Source organism: Harpegnathos saltator, unplaced genomic scaffold, assembly GCF_003227715.2.
Source record: "Harpegnathos saltator strain DR-91 unplaced genomic scaffold, Hsal_v8.6 scaffold536, whole genome shotgun sequence".
Lineage (NCBI taxonomy): Eukaryota > Metazoa > Arthropoda > Insecta > Hymenoptera > Formicidae > Harpegnathos > Harpegnathos saltator.
Window position 1 is genome coordinate 134641 of NW_020230356.1, and position 16155 is coordinate 150795.

The 16155-nt window shown below is 51.4% G+C and overlaps 1 protein-coding gene across 4 annotated transcripts in view; it reads left to right on the top strand.

Annotated features, from left to right (window-relative positions):
• LOC105185860 (protein trachealess) overlaps positions 1–16155 on the top strand; it is a 93399-nt gene that overhangs the window by 27006 nt on the left and 50238 nt on the right. For 2 of the 4 annotated variants that reach the window (XM_025303184.1, XM_011145687.3), the window contains exons 3-4: positions 2036–2083; positions 7759–7788. In XM_025303184.1, coding sequence (XP_025158969.1) covers positions 2036–2083; positions 7759–7788 — 78 coding nt within the window. The remainder of the gene's footprint in view (positions 1–2035; positions 2084–7758; positions 7789–16155) is intronic. The other 2 variants (XM_025303185.1, XM_025303186.1) reach the window with 1 other exon arrangement.

Here is a 16155-nt window from a genome sequence, read left to right on the forward strand (position 1 = left end):
CGAACGTGACGCATACGGGGGGACCCCGAATGCCGACGCGGATGCGTTGGCTTTTTCGTCGAGCCTCGCGATTAATAAAAGTAACTTCCGGCCGGGGTTGTGTGACAAACGATTCGCCCGGCTTTGGATTTAAAATCGCGCGCGCGCGCGCGTGCGCTCACGTTTGTTTCTATTCGCACGAAATGGAGAAAGCGTCGATACGCATCGCGAGAGGGTATAATCCCATTAGACTTTAATCGATGATCCCCTCCAGCGCTCGGCGCGCAATGTGTTGGGGTCGGCCTGGGGATAAGGTTGCGGCCGGCGTGAAAATAGATACACAAGCCACCGCGGAGGTACGGCGTTTTATTGGCGTCGCGGGGTTCCAGATCTCGCGATCGGTCAAATGAAGACAGAGCGTCGCAGAGCGTTCCGAGGTCTCGAAACACGAGAATTGGCATTTCGTTCGTAACGCCGTCGCAGCTTTTGGTGCTCTTAAGTCCGCTCCGTTTCCCTCGTTCTCTGATTCACCGCTCTTTCCGAAGGCGAGCTTCGAGCTTCCCTCCTCCCTCCGCCCGCGAACGTATGATATAGTACGAGTTTGATCTCTCGATCGAACGCTCTCGCGCAACTTTCGAGCTCGACTCGACGGTCGACTTTTATTTCAGACAAAAGCGCCCCGGCCATGTATAATTTTGGGTATTCTTATTGTTTTGGCTTTGGGATTCGGATATTTAAATCCCAACACAGAATATACATATTCCAAATTCGAATTTGTTTTAAATTAAATAATAAACAATAAATAATAAAATAAAATAATAAAGTAATAATAAAATAATAAAAAATTAAATAATAAATAATAATAATCCCGACTCTCAACATAGAGAATACATGTATCCAACGTCGATAGTTAAAATATTCGAATTTAAATTTAGTTAAAATATTCGAACGCGATAAAAATGCCCAGAGTTAGGCACGCGTGTGCCTTGGTACTTTTACTTTACCCTGTCGTCCTCCCGGCGATTCGCAATTTGCGCAACGTGGGAGCAAGAGTAGTGTCGCTCACGAGAGCGCTCTCGTCGCTAAGTAAGAAAAAGGACGATTAATCCATCCGTCGTCGCGAGGACTCGGCGCGCCGGGCTACATCCGCGAGAAGGGCACGCGCAGCGAAGATCACCGACTGGTGGGGGTGACGTTTCGGGGATGATGGGGGTGGAACCCTCGAAGCGAGCGGACGAGCACGAGGCCAACACGCGCCTCTGCCCGATGACATTTATGCACGCGTTCTCAAGAGCGACCGTCGCGCGGCTGTTTCTTCGACACACACTCCCTCTCTCGCTCTCGCTCTCTCTCAGCTCGCCCCCTTCACTCGGCAGTTGGTTCCGCAAATTGCAGCTTCGCTGCCGGCGGTAGAGTCCATTGGTGGCGCATTGCGTTCGTGATCGGACCGAATGTTTATAATCGCGGAGGATCAGTTTTAGCGCGACCGGGATCGCGAAGTACGTACACCCCCTCCCACCCCGCCCCCTCCCCCGCGAGAGTTCGCAGTGAGGATCATCGTTGTGAGACCGACGTCGCGTTGTGCTTCGACGGAACTTCGTCCCGTAACTGTACGTGACACACACACACACACACACACACAGTGACATCCCGGTGAAATAAACAGACTCGCGGGCACGCGAGAGCGATCGGCGTGTATACGTGGAGGTTTACGTGTAGTGCGAGAAACTGAGAAATCGTCGCTCATCATCAACATGCAGAGACGATCAACCGTGGCGGCGCAAGCGACCCGGACACGTGCAATAAAGTCCGCTCCCGGCGGCCTCGCGAAGTAAACACGGTCCGAGAGAGAGGATCGCGCGCATCCTTCTTTCTCTCTCGCTGAAGTCGGCGAGGGAAACGGGGAACTCGAAAGACAGAACTGGCGTTCCCCCAGGAATCCGCGAGCATACGCAAAAATGTGGCAAACTGCGAGCCTACGCGCCACGTATAAGCATCCCGCGATTACGCAGCTGCGGATGAACAATAACGAATTTCATTCGTGGTTTCATTCTAGGAAACCGTCCATGGACGACGTCGGAAATCCTACCTCCGTCAACGCACGGTGAGTACTCCCTCTCTCAGACCCGATTCTCGCATTCTACCGAATCTCGCGCGACTTTGTACACTCCGTGTGCGCTGTACCTGTCTCGATGACGACACGGAGATAAATCCAATTTACGAGCGTTCAAGATGCGCACGACGGAGTCGCTCCTGCGTGCGTCACAGACGCGCGCGAAGAGCGGAGCTAAAAATAGCGCGTGATACAATTTCCCAAATAATTTCGCTCGACATGGACGCGAGACCGCGGCGACAAATCGCGCGTCGGATTCGCCTTGCCGGGCGGGATCGTTAAGTCTCTCTCTCCTGTGCTGCGATTCTGTAACTCGTTATTGGAGTTAACGACAGTTTCGTTATCGTTGCGCAGCTTTTCTACGGTATACAAAAGCTGCGCAACGATAACGAAAGTGTCGTTAACTCCAATAACGAGTTATTGGAGTTAACAGAATCGCGGTACTGCGCGGCCTGCGTGGGGACGGATTACGAGGACGCGACGCGAGAGACGTATCGCGCGTATCGGCCACGAGCGTTTTCACGGGCGATTGCGATTTTCGCGATGTTACAGGCGCTCGTAAGATTCGTTAATACCGACCGATTGGCAAGCGTCCGCGAGTAGCCGTGGCCGGAGGACGAGCGATTCGGCGTAGGTAAAAAGCTTCCCGGCTAAATCTTATCGACTACGATCTACCCTCCGTCCTCTATCGAGAGCGGCCTATCTGCCGCCGTAACAATTGAACCCGTAATAGAATCACATTTATTCTTATTACCCGACGAGGTCAACCGACCGGCGAAACTTCAAGATCTCTTCTCCCCCTCGCTCTCTGTTTCTCTCTCTCTCTCTCTCTCTCTCTCTCACTCTCTCTCTCTCTTTCTCTTTCTCTTTCTCTCTTCGCTCCCGTACGACTTCGGATCAGCTCTCCCGAGCCATTCCACGACCTGCGTTATTTTCCCCCCGAGCTCTCCATCGTTTTCTCGCCATCCTGCCGCGTTTCATGGTCCACTTTTGTTTATCCCTGCGGTTCCGACGTGATCCTGACGCGCGCACGGAATAGCCGCGCAAGGAATCGCACGTGCGCGTCTCTCCGTCCTGATAATCCATCGCAGAAATAAGTCCGGCGATTAGCGGGAAACAGAACCGCGTGTCTCGCGCTCGAGATAAGCGGCGGCAGCGACGGGGGAGAGAGAGAGAGAGAGAGAGAGAGAGAGAGAGAGAGAGAGAGAGAGAGGGTTTGGGGGAGAGAGATGTAATCGGCGCCGCGCGGTTTCGTTAGCCGGCCATTCAACGTATTTAATATGTATAACCGTGACTCACCACCCACCTACGTCGCGTTCAACGGTGAAGAATCTGCCATTTCGTATCTTGCCCTCCATCTCGTGATATACCTTGGAAGTTGAGCTGCAAGGCCATCAAAGTCTTTAGCCAGGTTATGGAGATGCCGCTTCCGAGATAAATCGCGGAGTTTTAGCATAAAAATTCCTCGCCGGCTCAACTCCGCGAGCGTCGTCCGTCTGTCCGTTCGTCTCGAGTCCTCCTTCACCCTCCCTACCTCCCTCCCGCCCTCCAGCCTTCCCTTCGTCTGTCTTTCTTCACGTTAAATCCGACACAAAAATATAAATACCGGGAGCGACATGTGCTGCGTGTGCAGCAAAGCGCCCCGGAGGATGTCAAAAGATCGAGCTAACGAATCATCATCGCCGAGGCGAAAGTGCGATGATAAAGGATGGTGGGCGTGTTACGACGGGCGCATCGCGTCACTCGGATAAGCGATGCTGCTCCAGGCGACAGACAGGCTCGCGACAGGAGGAGATGCCTCCTCTCGAGCCATCGCGGCGGGCGATCCGACGAGTTCGCAGGACCCCCGAGAGACGCGAGGAGGATTTCGCGACTCGCTGATCCTTGCGCGGCAGATGCCCTCCGACTGCGGAGGCGCGTTCGTCAGTCACGAAGGCTCGCCTTTCTTTCTCGCGTAGAACCGATTCGCGAGATCACGAGCGAGGTGCATCGAAGATGACGCGACGGCGGGCGCGATTCCGTCTATCGGGAAGAGTTCGATGAGCGGTCGAGCGAGCCTGTCGGCTCGCGCGCGAGCCGCGACCGTTAGAGCGCTGACTCCTTCGGTACCACCATTAATATTAATGCATTCCGCCGTTCTCCGCGTATTATACTCGCGTCGACGACGAACACGCGGCCGCATCTTCCAACAATATCGCTCTCGCGTTTCTGTAAATGACACACGCACACACACGCGCGCGCGCGCGCGCTCACTCTCTCCCTCTCTCCCTCTCTCTTGTCCTCTCTATCTCTATCGCGCTCCGTTGCTGCATCTCTCTCCGAGACCGAGCCACGCTCGGAACGGGACGGTTTTGTCCGGTCCAGGCTGAATATTCACAAGCTGGTCGATAAATAAAACTCAAAGGAGGAAAGCGAAACAACGACGCGCTGCATCTTCCTCGCCTCCCCCCCCCCTCCGGCCTCCCCGTCCATCCCCCGGGCTCACGTTTACTTTTCTTACGCTCCGGTTCTCCTCAGTCTCTCGGAAGCGAGAGAATGATAGACAGAGAGAGAGAAAGAGAGAGAGAGAGAGAGAGAGAGAGACCTCCGTGGAGACCGCATTGTCGCACGATTTCCTCCCGTCTTACGAAACGCGCCGACAATGTGCGTCTCTCTACGCTGTCGACTCTGCCGAGTTGTAACTGATGCAGCGTTACTCCGGAATCTGCCGCTCTTGTCTCGCCGTCGCCGCCATGAGGGAGCCGCTAACACTCGATCTCGATGCGAGGAGAAAGTTATTCGTCGCTATTTTCATTTTCTACGAATGCTCTCTAATTTGGCTGCGCGCGCGCGCGCGCGCGTCGACTTTCACATTCACGGCGTTAATTCCGCGCATAATTTTAGCGCATTCAATTCGACGAGCTCGCGAACAGTCTTCGGAAGCAAGTCTTCGCAAGTCGCGCAACGTGAATCCGCTGCGTGTCGCGGACGTGCCTGATTAAAGCGCTACGGAAAAAAGGGGGTCGTTTGTTTCGAAAGTACGAACAATTCGCGAGACGTTCCTCGCGAACATTGTGCGCAAGAGGCAAGATTTAGAGGTGAGACAACCGGCAGTCGCAAGTGTGGCCCCACAGGGTGCCTCCCTCACAAATTCCCCCTCCTCTGTCCTCTTTCTCTCTTTCTTTCTTTCTTCCTCCACCTATCGGCCGATACAAAGGAAGGAATACACGAATATTCTGATTCGCCATCTGTCGTCGTGAATTATCACACCGTGCGTTAAAAAGTTGCGTTAAAAAGAGGGCATTAGATCGTGATTTAATGATCAAAGAGAGCTCTTCTCTTTCTCTCCGCCTCCTCGTTTCCCCTCTTTCTCTCTTCCCTTCATAAAAAGAATCGGCTCATTCGACCTCGAAGGTGCACCCTCAACCGTGCCGATCGAGTGACGTTTACGCGACGCGGAGTGCGAACGTAAATCGCGACGAGATGCACACGTAATCTCAAACAGTCTCTCTCTCTCTCTCTCGGCCTCTCCCGCGGTTCTTCCGGTCTGGCGGGGAGGGACGATTCATCGAACGGCGTATGTATCCGCGACGGACGGAACGAAACAGGTTGGTCGAGTTTTAAGCAGTCCGAAGACGTATCGCAAATTAGAAGAACGTGCGTCCGGCGGCGGCGGCGGTGGCGGCGTTGTACACGTGGCGCCTGAACGCGCAACGTCGAATTTCTGCACGTGGCCCGCGCGGAATCCCTAATAAGTCAGCGCGCGGCTAGACAGAAGTCTCGCGCGTACGTATTCGCATGCAGGTTGGCCGCGGTGGAGATGGAGCGACGTCACGGATACGTGGGATTCCTCTCGAGCAGCTGGATCACGTGCAGCGGCGGAACGTGAGACTAACTTAAATGCGAATCAGGAACTGTGCAAAGCCGCGCCGCGTCGCGTCGCGTCGCGTCGCGTCGCGTCGTCTCGCGCCGCACGGACACGGATCTCGAACTCGACGCGCTCGCGCCCCGATTTCAATTGTTTTTTCCCCGCACCGATTTGCTCTCCTCGTCACTGTCCGATTCGCCCGGCCGTAACGCCGTCCGCCTCGAGATCGAACGGTATCTGCCGGGACGCTGGATGCCGCGCGCGGCGTAATTGCCGAGGAAGTTGCCGACGAGGAAGCGGATTTCTCTCACTGTGTCTGCGACATTACGCGCGCGAGCGCGTGCTCGCCTCCGATGCCGATTTTTCGTCAGCTTCCGCGCCGACGCGCGTCTCGTCGACGATGCTTGTGTGTACTTCGAAGCGCCGTCGCTTGCTCGCGTTACGGAGGACGACGCGTCAGTTTGAAGGACATGCGCTTTTCGTGTGGATCGAGCGATAACGGCGCTTCTTGCTGAAGCAGATTATTTCTTTCGGTTTTTATGGGACATTAGATATACTCCGACGATAACGAGCAACCTCAATTCGGCTCAATTTGGAGATCTTCGCGCTGATCTGAGAAACCGCACGCGAGCGCGGAGAGATTTAATATTACTTTTGTACGCGAGGGCTGAAAAAATTGCGTCACGTTGTATCACATCGATGCGCAAGTCGGATCTCGTCGCGAGCTTCTCGCGATCTTTGTAACGTTGTATAATTGCGCGTTTTCACGCGAGACGGCATTTGTGTTTAACATACACGTGTCCGTTTCAAGATCGAGCTCGTCGATGTCATCGTACCCTTTCTTACTGACGAGCTGAACGAAATACCGCGCGAGATCGGGATGCTGCGACGAAAAATTTCTTAACGCAAAACCCAGAAAGTAACAATAGGTATTTTCATTAGTCGAGTGGTTCGGTCCAATGGCAGATATTTGATTCGCTTTTTATCGCACTGCCCCGCATTCCGGTCCGGCGTGGCCGCTTCGTCGAACGGGATCGGAAAAACGCCCGCAAAGCCAACTTCTCGATCGTAACGTCGGAAGAAATTCCGTTTTAGAAGTAAATAGCATTGTGAATACACCTCCGAGAATGACGCTTTATTTATTCCGGAATTTCGATTTGCACGCGCGCGCGCGCGCGCGCGGAACACAAGTCCGTAAAACTGTCCGTCTCGTTGTTCCTTCGATCGCGGAATATTGTTTCCAAGGTCTCCCCCGGGAGACCAGGACCGCAAGGGGAGGGAGGAGGAGAAATAAAAAGAAGAGAAGAAAAATGGAGAGAGAGAGAGAGAGAGAGAGAGAGAGAGAGAGAGAGAGAGAGAGGGAGGAGGCGGGAACAAAAACTTGGAGATTCCAGAGTTGATCTCTCGCTGTGTGTTGGAAAACGGTACATTTTGGATTTGCCTGTAACAACTAAACGGTCGCGGCCTTATCTAATCTCAATATAATTGCGCGTGCGCACGTCATATAAAATAGCTTATTATACTATAGAAAAGCTGATTCGCGGGGACTATAATACGGGGTTTGGAAATTAGCCTTGCCCGTCTGCCTATCTACAATGGTGATGATTATGTCTACTTATAGGTATAACTACCTACGTGCGCCAAACTACCCGTCTACCGTCCGAAATAATCTTCGCGGTCCTGCCTCCGTCGTCGCCCCTTCTCGCCCGATGAGCTTGTCGAAACTAGTTTATGAAACGAGTTCGGAACCAATGACCTCTCCTCCGCGTAGTTGTTACGGTATCACGGTGTAGTGACGAAGCTTGTTTATGTGTTACAGATTTGAGGAGAGACACTACGCTTTCGAAAGGTATGCTCAACTTTACTCAAAATGCATGCCATTTTTCGTGATATCCGATGCGGTAGCCTCCTCTTCCTCCTCTCTTACCTGTACTCGCTTCGAGGGCTCCGTCTTCGTCCTTCCTGCGAAGACGAGCGCGCGTTGCAAAAAATATTGTTACATCACTTACGATAAGATGGGTAATAATGTGACGAGCAGATTTGACGAGAGGCTCTTACGAGACGCGTCGCGTCGGGCGTCGAGATTTTTTACACACCGAAAGCCAGACGTTAGCGCAAAATACAGATAACTTAAGGCGCGCTTCCACAAGCGCGCGCGCGACGTACAATCGGCAATTCTCTCGCGGCTATACATAATACATAGGCGTGATTGTCGCGTATGCGCCCTCTAATAAGGGCTTTCCCGTGGCGGCCGAGTGGCGGGCTAAACGTCGGTCGGTGACGAAACGCGATTATGTAAAAATTGCCCAGCGCAGCGCAACGCCGAATTGCAAAGCAGCGCGGTATTTCGGGGCTGTCGAATGTGCGCTCGTTGTATTATAATACAAACCGGCGCGCCGGCCAGCCGCTTTTGTTTTCCGGATGATTGCCGAGCGCCTTCTCGTTCTCGCCTTATGCGGATCTCGCCGGAGATCTCTCCGAAGCGGAGGCGTTTATCGCGCCTAGGACGAAGGTGCGTCGACGACGTCGACGATCATTCGTAGTCTTTGAAGAGTCTCCAGCAGCGCGCCCCCCGAACTCGACTTCGTTACTTCGCGCGTCGTCATCGATACGGTTGATGTTACATATTGCTCTTTTTAATCGCCGTCGCGTCGATTACAGTCGATCGCGTCCCGTCCGCCACTGACAGCTTCCTTATTACGACGGAAAGTAGGAATGCTACTTACGGGGGCGTCGCGAGAGAGAGAGAGAGAGAGAGAGAGAGAAAGATAGAGAGAGAGGGGGACAGAGGGGAGAGAGAGAGGGTACGGAACGATATAGAGTTCAACGTTCGATTCAGCTCGGCACAATTCCAGCGAGCCCCGCGACCGTCTTAAAAGGCGCTTTAAATCGGCGTGTCGTGAAAGAATCCCATAGAGATGCGGCGTATAAAGGCATTCCACCAACCCTCCCTCCCTCCCGCTCCCTTTTTTCCTCTCTCATCAAGGTTCGGCGTATCGATCTATCCCGTTCGAGTGTTTCTCACGTCCGTGTCTCACGTCGCGTCGCTGCGGAGTATTTTATCCGAAAGCGAATCATTTTTGCACTTCGCGTCCCCGCCCTGCCGCCCTCACCCCCTCCCCGCTCTCCGTGTATGAACGATTTTAACGATGCGACTCGCAACACCGATAATATTTTGCATTTCTTTGATTTCCTCGCACGAGCGTTGCGACTCTCCTTCTTCGACCTTTTCGCGCGCGCGCGCTCTCTCTCTCTCTCTTTCTCTCTCTTTCTCTCACTCTCTCTCTCTCTCTCTCTCTTTCTCTCTCTCTCTCTCTCCTCTCTTTTGTCTTCTTTCTTCTTCCTGCTTCCTGCTCTTTTTTCTCTTTCTGGCGAAAATTCGCGACTCCATCGGGCATATTCAACGTATCGCGAGAAACGTTAATAATAAAAGCGAAACATATATTTGAGGATTCCCACGACAAGTACGAGCTCCTACTCATTTATTCCATAAATCTGACGATAAATAACCGACACATTGGGGCGCGCTCGCGTGGCTGCGGAGACCGCGGCTGCTTATCGTATCCCACAAATGCGCCGGAACGCATTTAAAATGTATTGAACTGTCACGGAGCAGTGGTTTTCTGGATTTTTACATTTTTCATCGACGCCCGGGGTGCAGGCCCGCGTGGATTAGTAAGTTATTGTTGTTCTAAGTGTGTCGGTCAAAGGGAGTGAACCCTCCCCCCGAGTCCTGCCGGGAGTAATCCTGACCATAACGGCTCGCACCCCACAAAACTCTCTCTCTCTCTCTCTCCCTCCTTCTCTCCCTCCCTTTTTGTCTCTCTCTCTCTCTCTCTCTCTCTCTCTCTCTCTCTCTCTCTCTCTCTCTCTCTCTCTCTCTCTCTCTCTCATCGTTGCTTCCTTGCCCCCGAATGCCGTGCCGAATGGTCGCTGTTTGCTGACGCGTTGAAGTTCATTGAACTTCGCAGTCTGTTTCCAGAGAAAAAACCACGTCGTAAAGGAAAATGAGAAAAAGAACGTTGTAAAATTCGACGTCACGAAAATCACGATTTTCTCTGAACGTGTCGCGCGCGACTCGTCGTACAGCACTCATCGTTGATTTTTCTCCCGAGGGGTTTTCCTCGGAAAATAATGAGAAATTTTTTTTTTTTCTTTTTTTTATGAAAAAATAGGCGATCGACGGGGCGGTGAAACGCGGGCGCATATTACGGGCTACATTCGATCGCTACGCACAGGCTGCGCAGGTAGGAATATAGAGCAATTTGGCGTTAGAGAAGAGCCGATACGTTGCGGTGAAGCCGACAGATATTGACCTTCGAGTTTCTGCCTCATTTTCATACATACACGTTTGCCGTGGCGTTTATAGCGGCGTTGTCCGCGCGCCGGGGAACTTTTAATACATGCGCGTATCCCATATTGTTTTCCCATTACCATCGACAGACCGAAAAGACGAGTTCGCGTTCGGACGAGGAGAACATCGGAGCGCCGAGCGTTCAAGTCCCACTTCGGCTCAAGTCTCACCTCGCGAAACGCCTCCTTCACTTTTCGTCGTCGACGAAGGAAGAGCGTCATCGTCGTCACCTCCCGCGAATACTTATCCCGCTCGATCTCCCCGGGCTTATAATAAAACGGGCTTGAGGCGGGGAAAATAAAGACCGCGGCCGGGAGACGGGAGAGCGAAGATTCTTACTTCTGGATTAAACTCGTGACATTAATGGGCGCGGCAGGACAATTCACCCCAATTAATCCCGACGTGCGAGGGATGGGGCGAATCTTACACGGGATCGACTAAGACCGGCCTCGAGCTAATCTGCATCGGCAGATTGCCCTGAGAATTGACACCGAGAATTTTGTCGCACCCTTCGAAGTGGTAACATTTGACGTCTCATCTCGAATCAAACCCTCGGCCATCGTCTCCTTGTAAGCTCCTACCCCGTGCCTTTTGCCACAAGACACAAACTCGATGCATATATTACGTCGCCTTAATTGGAAAGCGCTCCCTGCTTGCAGCAACTTGAAACAACGTGACGACGATGACGATGACGACGACGACGACGTTGTCGTAATCGTTATAATTGTCATCATCATTGCACGTTTCCTTTTCTCTCTCTCTCTCTCTCTCTCTCTCTCTCTCTCTCTCTCTACCTTATTGCAATGCACGTTTTTATATGCGATTCGATTTATAGCCCAAGCACGTGTTGATTAACGTTCGTTTGCTTCCATTTGAAAAAATTTCGTCATTGCTTTCGCACGTGTCGCCGTGTCTGAGATGTAGGCTACATGTTCCTTTCGCGTCGTCGGAGCTCAACCACCAGCTTCCGTTACCGAGGGAAATCGAATGACGACCTTTCTCTCGCGCGAGCGTTGTTCTCTCGGCGGAACGTATTAAACAGATTGTAAAACGTCGTTTTGTTACCGCGCATTGGCTCGCTCCGTCCTGATAATAAGACAACCGCGTGAAACCCGTAATTATAGTCGGTGTGAGATAGTGAGGATGCTTTTTCTCTCTCTCTCTCTCTCTCTCCCTCTCTCCCTCTCTCTCTCTCTCTCTCTCTCTCTCATTCCCGAGTCTCGGCGGTATAAAAGTGCGCTGCTATAGAATTGTAAATATATGGAAATGCTTTCCCGAGCTTTTGAGTGGTGCAACAAGAGGAGACTCGTGCGCCTCTGAAATTACGTATTTAAGACGCGAGAAGAAGCCACGTCGTGAACGCCGCTCGGAGACATCGGCGGGCACGCTGCAACGGACTGCATTTTTGCTCCGTGTTTACTCGTCAAAGGATGACATTTCGTCCGGTTCTCTCTCGCGTCGGACGCGCGTCTCTAACGTCTCTCGTCGGCGGAGAGCAGAACGCGATTTCGATAGAGGAATAGGAAGGCCCTGGAGCGAAAACATCCCCCCTTTCGTGCGATCCAATGCGCCCAGGCATTCCAAACGTTTCGTTTAATTAGCACCCTGCGCTTTCTCGCAGCTCGTAAAAAGAAGGAACCGGCCGATGCGCGCACGTGGGCCGACCGGTACTTTTGTAGGGAGATAAAAAATTTCCGGTCGTTTCACGGTAATTAAAAATGTTGCAATAAAGAGAAGGGAGTTCTTTAATTCACGCGATGGCTTATATCGTAACACCGCGTTTTCCGCGACGACGCCTCGGACGAAATTTCGGTCCTACATTAATCGTGAACATTCCATCACGCTTGGATGGAAAATCTCCAGGTGTAACATTACGCGGACTATTTTTCTTTGATGTTACCGCGCGATGTTATTTATTGCTGTTTCCTTCGTGTTGATGGGTCAAGAAAGAATTTGGAATTTCAGAATTGTGCAATGTTCGACTTGTATGTTTTAATATTCTCCCTTGGTGGAGTTAGTCTGTTTTCTTATTTTCAACAAATAATATATTAATTATATGATTTTTACGTAGCTACAAATGGATTATACGCTGCAAGCAAGTACTGGATAATTGCAGAAAAAAATAATGGAGTAACCAAAACAACAAACTTTCGCTCACAACTTGTTTACCGTAGCTATTTTCTATTAGCACTGGACATTTCCATAGAATTTACAGGCTCCGGTAGATTCTAAATTTCCGGGTGTATATTTACTTAGTATATATTTACAACTCTTTTTTCCTTCCTTTTAAAAATCCTTTTAACATTTTCGTTGATTCGCGGTATTTATGAAATGCACGATTTTCCTTTCTGTGGATTCGGTGATCGACAATTATCGACACGTTGATGAAACTTTGATAACTTTGCGCGAGTGTTCTTAGCGAGAGCGGAAAAGGAATTGATTATAGTGCTGTAAAGTTATCGCTTTTCGCTTCCTTCACGAAGAAGAAAACGAGACGAATGTAGCGCCGGCGGCGCAAGCGACGGCGGTATAAATCTTACTTAGGGTCGGAATACACACACGCGCTACGGGCGAAACAGTTATTCATAAGCAATGGACCATAAATTATATAATACAATGTTATATCACTAAATTATTGAAAATACCAGTAAATTTCCTATCGAGCTTAGACGGCGTATTCACGTACCTCCACCGTGCATTGCCACGGCGCTCCTGGTTTTACCGGCTGCGAAACCTTCAATTTATGTTCCGCTGTATAGTCTGCTACAAGTATGAAATTCGAAACGAAGCGCTAAAGCTCAACAGTAATAATTCCTTCGAAATAATAAATCTTTGTAAATAATAGAAGAGAGAGAGAGAGAGAGAGAGAGAGAAAGAGAGAGAGAGAGAGAGAGAGAGAGAGAGAGAGAGAGAGAGAGAGAGAGAGAGTCGGATATATATAATAATATAAATTGTAGTAGTTATATATTTCGATACAATCTACAGCAGTAGAAATTTCTCATTAAGAATATTCCTGATGAGAAAATATGAAAATATGAAATCAAATATGCGAATCAAAATATGAAAGAAATAGTTTTCGACCGCAAAGCACAAATTTTCGATGCACTTTAGAAGAGTCGCGTGGCGACAGATGGCGGGGCCCGACTTCTCGAATGACGCTCTGCTGGCCCGCCAAATATTAATCAGGTAGAGAAATGTCTTTACGAGAAACGCCCAGTTCACGGGGCAATCTTGTAAAACATTACTCCAACTAAACTGTCATAAACGGGAGGAAATGAAAAGAGCTGCTTAATAGCTTATATATGCAAATACCGCGCGGCAGATTGCGCCGAGTGCTCTCGAGTGAGAGAAATGACGGTGCTCGAGGAGCCGGTCGAAAGGGTGACTGTCGTCGTTCGTCGACTACCCTCGAGAAGTTAGTTCTTCGCGATAAGCGGAGTTTCCACAAGGAGCAACATACGGAAACGTAAACGATAGAGCGGGATCTTGCCGCTGGCGTGCCGATCGATATACGTATATATGTATATTTCTCGCGCAGCGTCGGAATCGATCAGCTGTCAAGGCCGCTGGGATCTCCGAGGCTCTCGCGGCAATTTCTTTTTTTTTCTCTTTTTCATTACACGAACCTCCTCCGGCAAATTGCGAATAGCCAAAAAACACGAAGTAATCGTGAAATAGCAGGTTGCGCGTCGCGCTATTATCGGGGGCGCGCGATCTAAATTCGAGAAGCATAATTAAAGCGGAGCCGGTGTCCCCGGCGGAATACCGAAGGATCGCTCCTCGATTCGACTTCTTGATCCAATTATCGCGTCCGAATTATCCGGGCTTCCTCCCTGTTAACCCTCCGATCCCGCCGCGTCGGTTTAACTCGGTTTCTCCTTAAACAATTCCATTTGCATGGCAAATAATCAAACAATTTTCTTTGACATTTAAATTAGCGAAAGAATAACAGAGACCGGCGCAAAGTTGCGGCGTCGTCTATAATCTCCCGCGAGCGCCAACTAACCGGATGTAATTCGTCATTTACATCCGAGGAAATCCGACGTTACATCGATTTTCGTGAGGAGAGAGAGAGAGAGAGAGAGGAGAGAAAGAAAGAAAGGCGCTTTAGTTATTCCGTCCGAGTTCCTCGCGCGTCCAGATATTCTCCTGCGATCTTGCATCTCTCGGTGCGAAGATGCGTTACGATGGGCAAACTGACTTTCGTCAGATCGTGCACGTGGCGGACGAAAAAGAAGCCTGCGCGACGAAGGAGTCCATCGCCGGCGCGCATCAAATTCCGCCTGGATTTAGCGCGAGGATGTCGAGGAAAAAGTAGGTCTCTCCGTAATTTCGATACAATTGAATGTTGATCCGGCGCGGCGGTTGAACGGGCATTCTTATGTATGAAATTCACGTGCAAGCGCGGACGGCGGATATCGGCGCGAGCTGCCGCCGCCGCCGCAGCTATCATATATAGATATTATTGTTATTGCACTTCTTGGAAATGCCCGTGGTGGAAGGTGGTGGCGTGTGCGTGTGAGCGAGGGGTGAGCCGGGGGTGAAACGAGACTCGGTTAGGGGCCGGGGGAGAAGGGTCGAGGCGTCATTATGCAAAGGAGATGGTCAGTTCGGTAATCCCGGGATCCCGGTGGCCAGAGGTTGTCGCGTTCCAGAGACACATCTTGCGGAATTGTTTCTGCAAGATTGTCCGCGAGCAATGGACGGATCAGAGGCAGTCGCGCATCAAAGTCTGATGGATGTTCAGCTTTATTGGAAAGGATATCGTACACCGAGCGTAGCGAGCGAGTGGCCCCCCCCCCCCTGCTTCGTGGCGTCTGGCCTCGCCTGCTGGCGTCCAGGACGGCGAGCCGCGCTTTTTGCCCCGGTCGCTGCGATTTAGAAGCGAATCCGGCGTAAAAAGGAAATTGATAAATACGCGGTGGTCCATTATGCGGAGGCTCCTCCGCTCTCCTCCGGCGAGAGAGGATCTCTCGTCGCGCCGTATCGGCCGTATCCTTGCGCGGCTTCCGCGTGTTATCCTCGATCGAAGCCGCATTTAAGACCGCGTGGGTCGTAAAAAACGAGCCGCACGGTGTCATGAGGGTCATCTTCCGCTTCTCTATCTCAAGCTTCTCTCTCTTCCTCTCTCCCCCCCCTCTCTCTCTCTCTCTCTCTCTCTCTCTCGCATCAGCCGCGTTATTCGGGGTCCAGGGCGCGCTTCTCGAGGTGATCCGGTGCATTCGTGTGTAGGTATCGGGCGTTCCGTCGTATCCGTCGTATCCGAGACGTAGATGAATCATTTATCGAGTCCATAAGCAAGCGTACCGGTCGGTTGGCTGGCCGGCCGGTCAGTTTTATGCCGGCGCAGTAGAATTTGATCAAACTTCGTTTTGCGGCCACTCGGGGAGCAATAAGCGGACCAGCTCGCCCCTAAAACTACGGCCCCGAAGGTCTCGTACCGCGCACAGGATGCCGCATATCAGCCCTTCCCCCTGCCTCTTCGAAAGCCATCTCGGGAGCCAAATGATCCCCGCCGAGTCAAAAGCGTGTTTGTAATTACCAAAGTGCAAGAGAGCCAACGACGCCGATCGTTCGATCGGTCTTCGATCTCTCTTTCGGAAGAGAAGAGAGGAGAAACAATCTTCTCTTGTCTCATCCCGGATTTTTCCCTCCGGGTCGACGGCGTGTTTGCGGAAGTTAATTAACGGCGCGACAAGAGAGAGAGAGAGAGAGAGAGAGAAACGAGGACGTGCGATGCGTTATGCGGAGTATTCGCGTTGCGTCATAACAGTTGAACACTTATGGCGAAGTATGATATTGTATCGGAGATGTATGATTTACTTTATGCATAAGGTGAGAAAAAGAGAGAGGGGGGGGAGG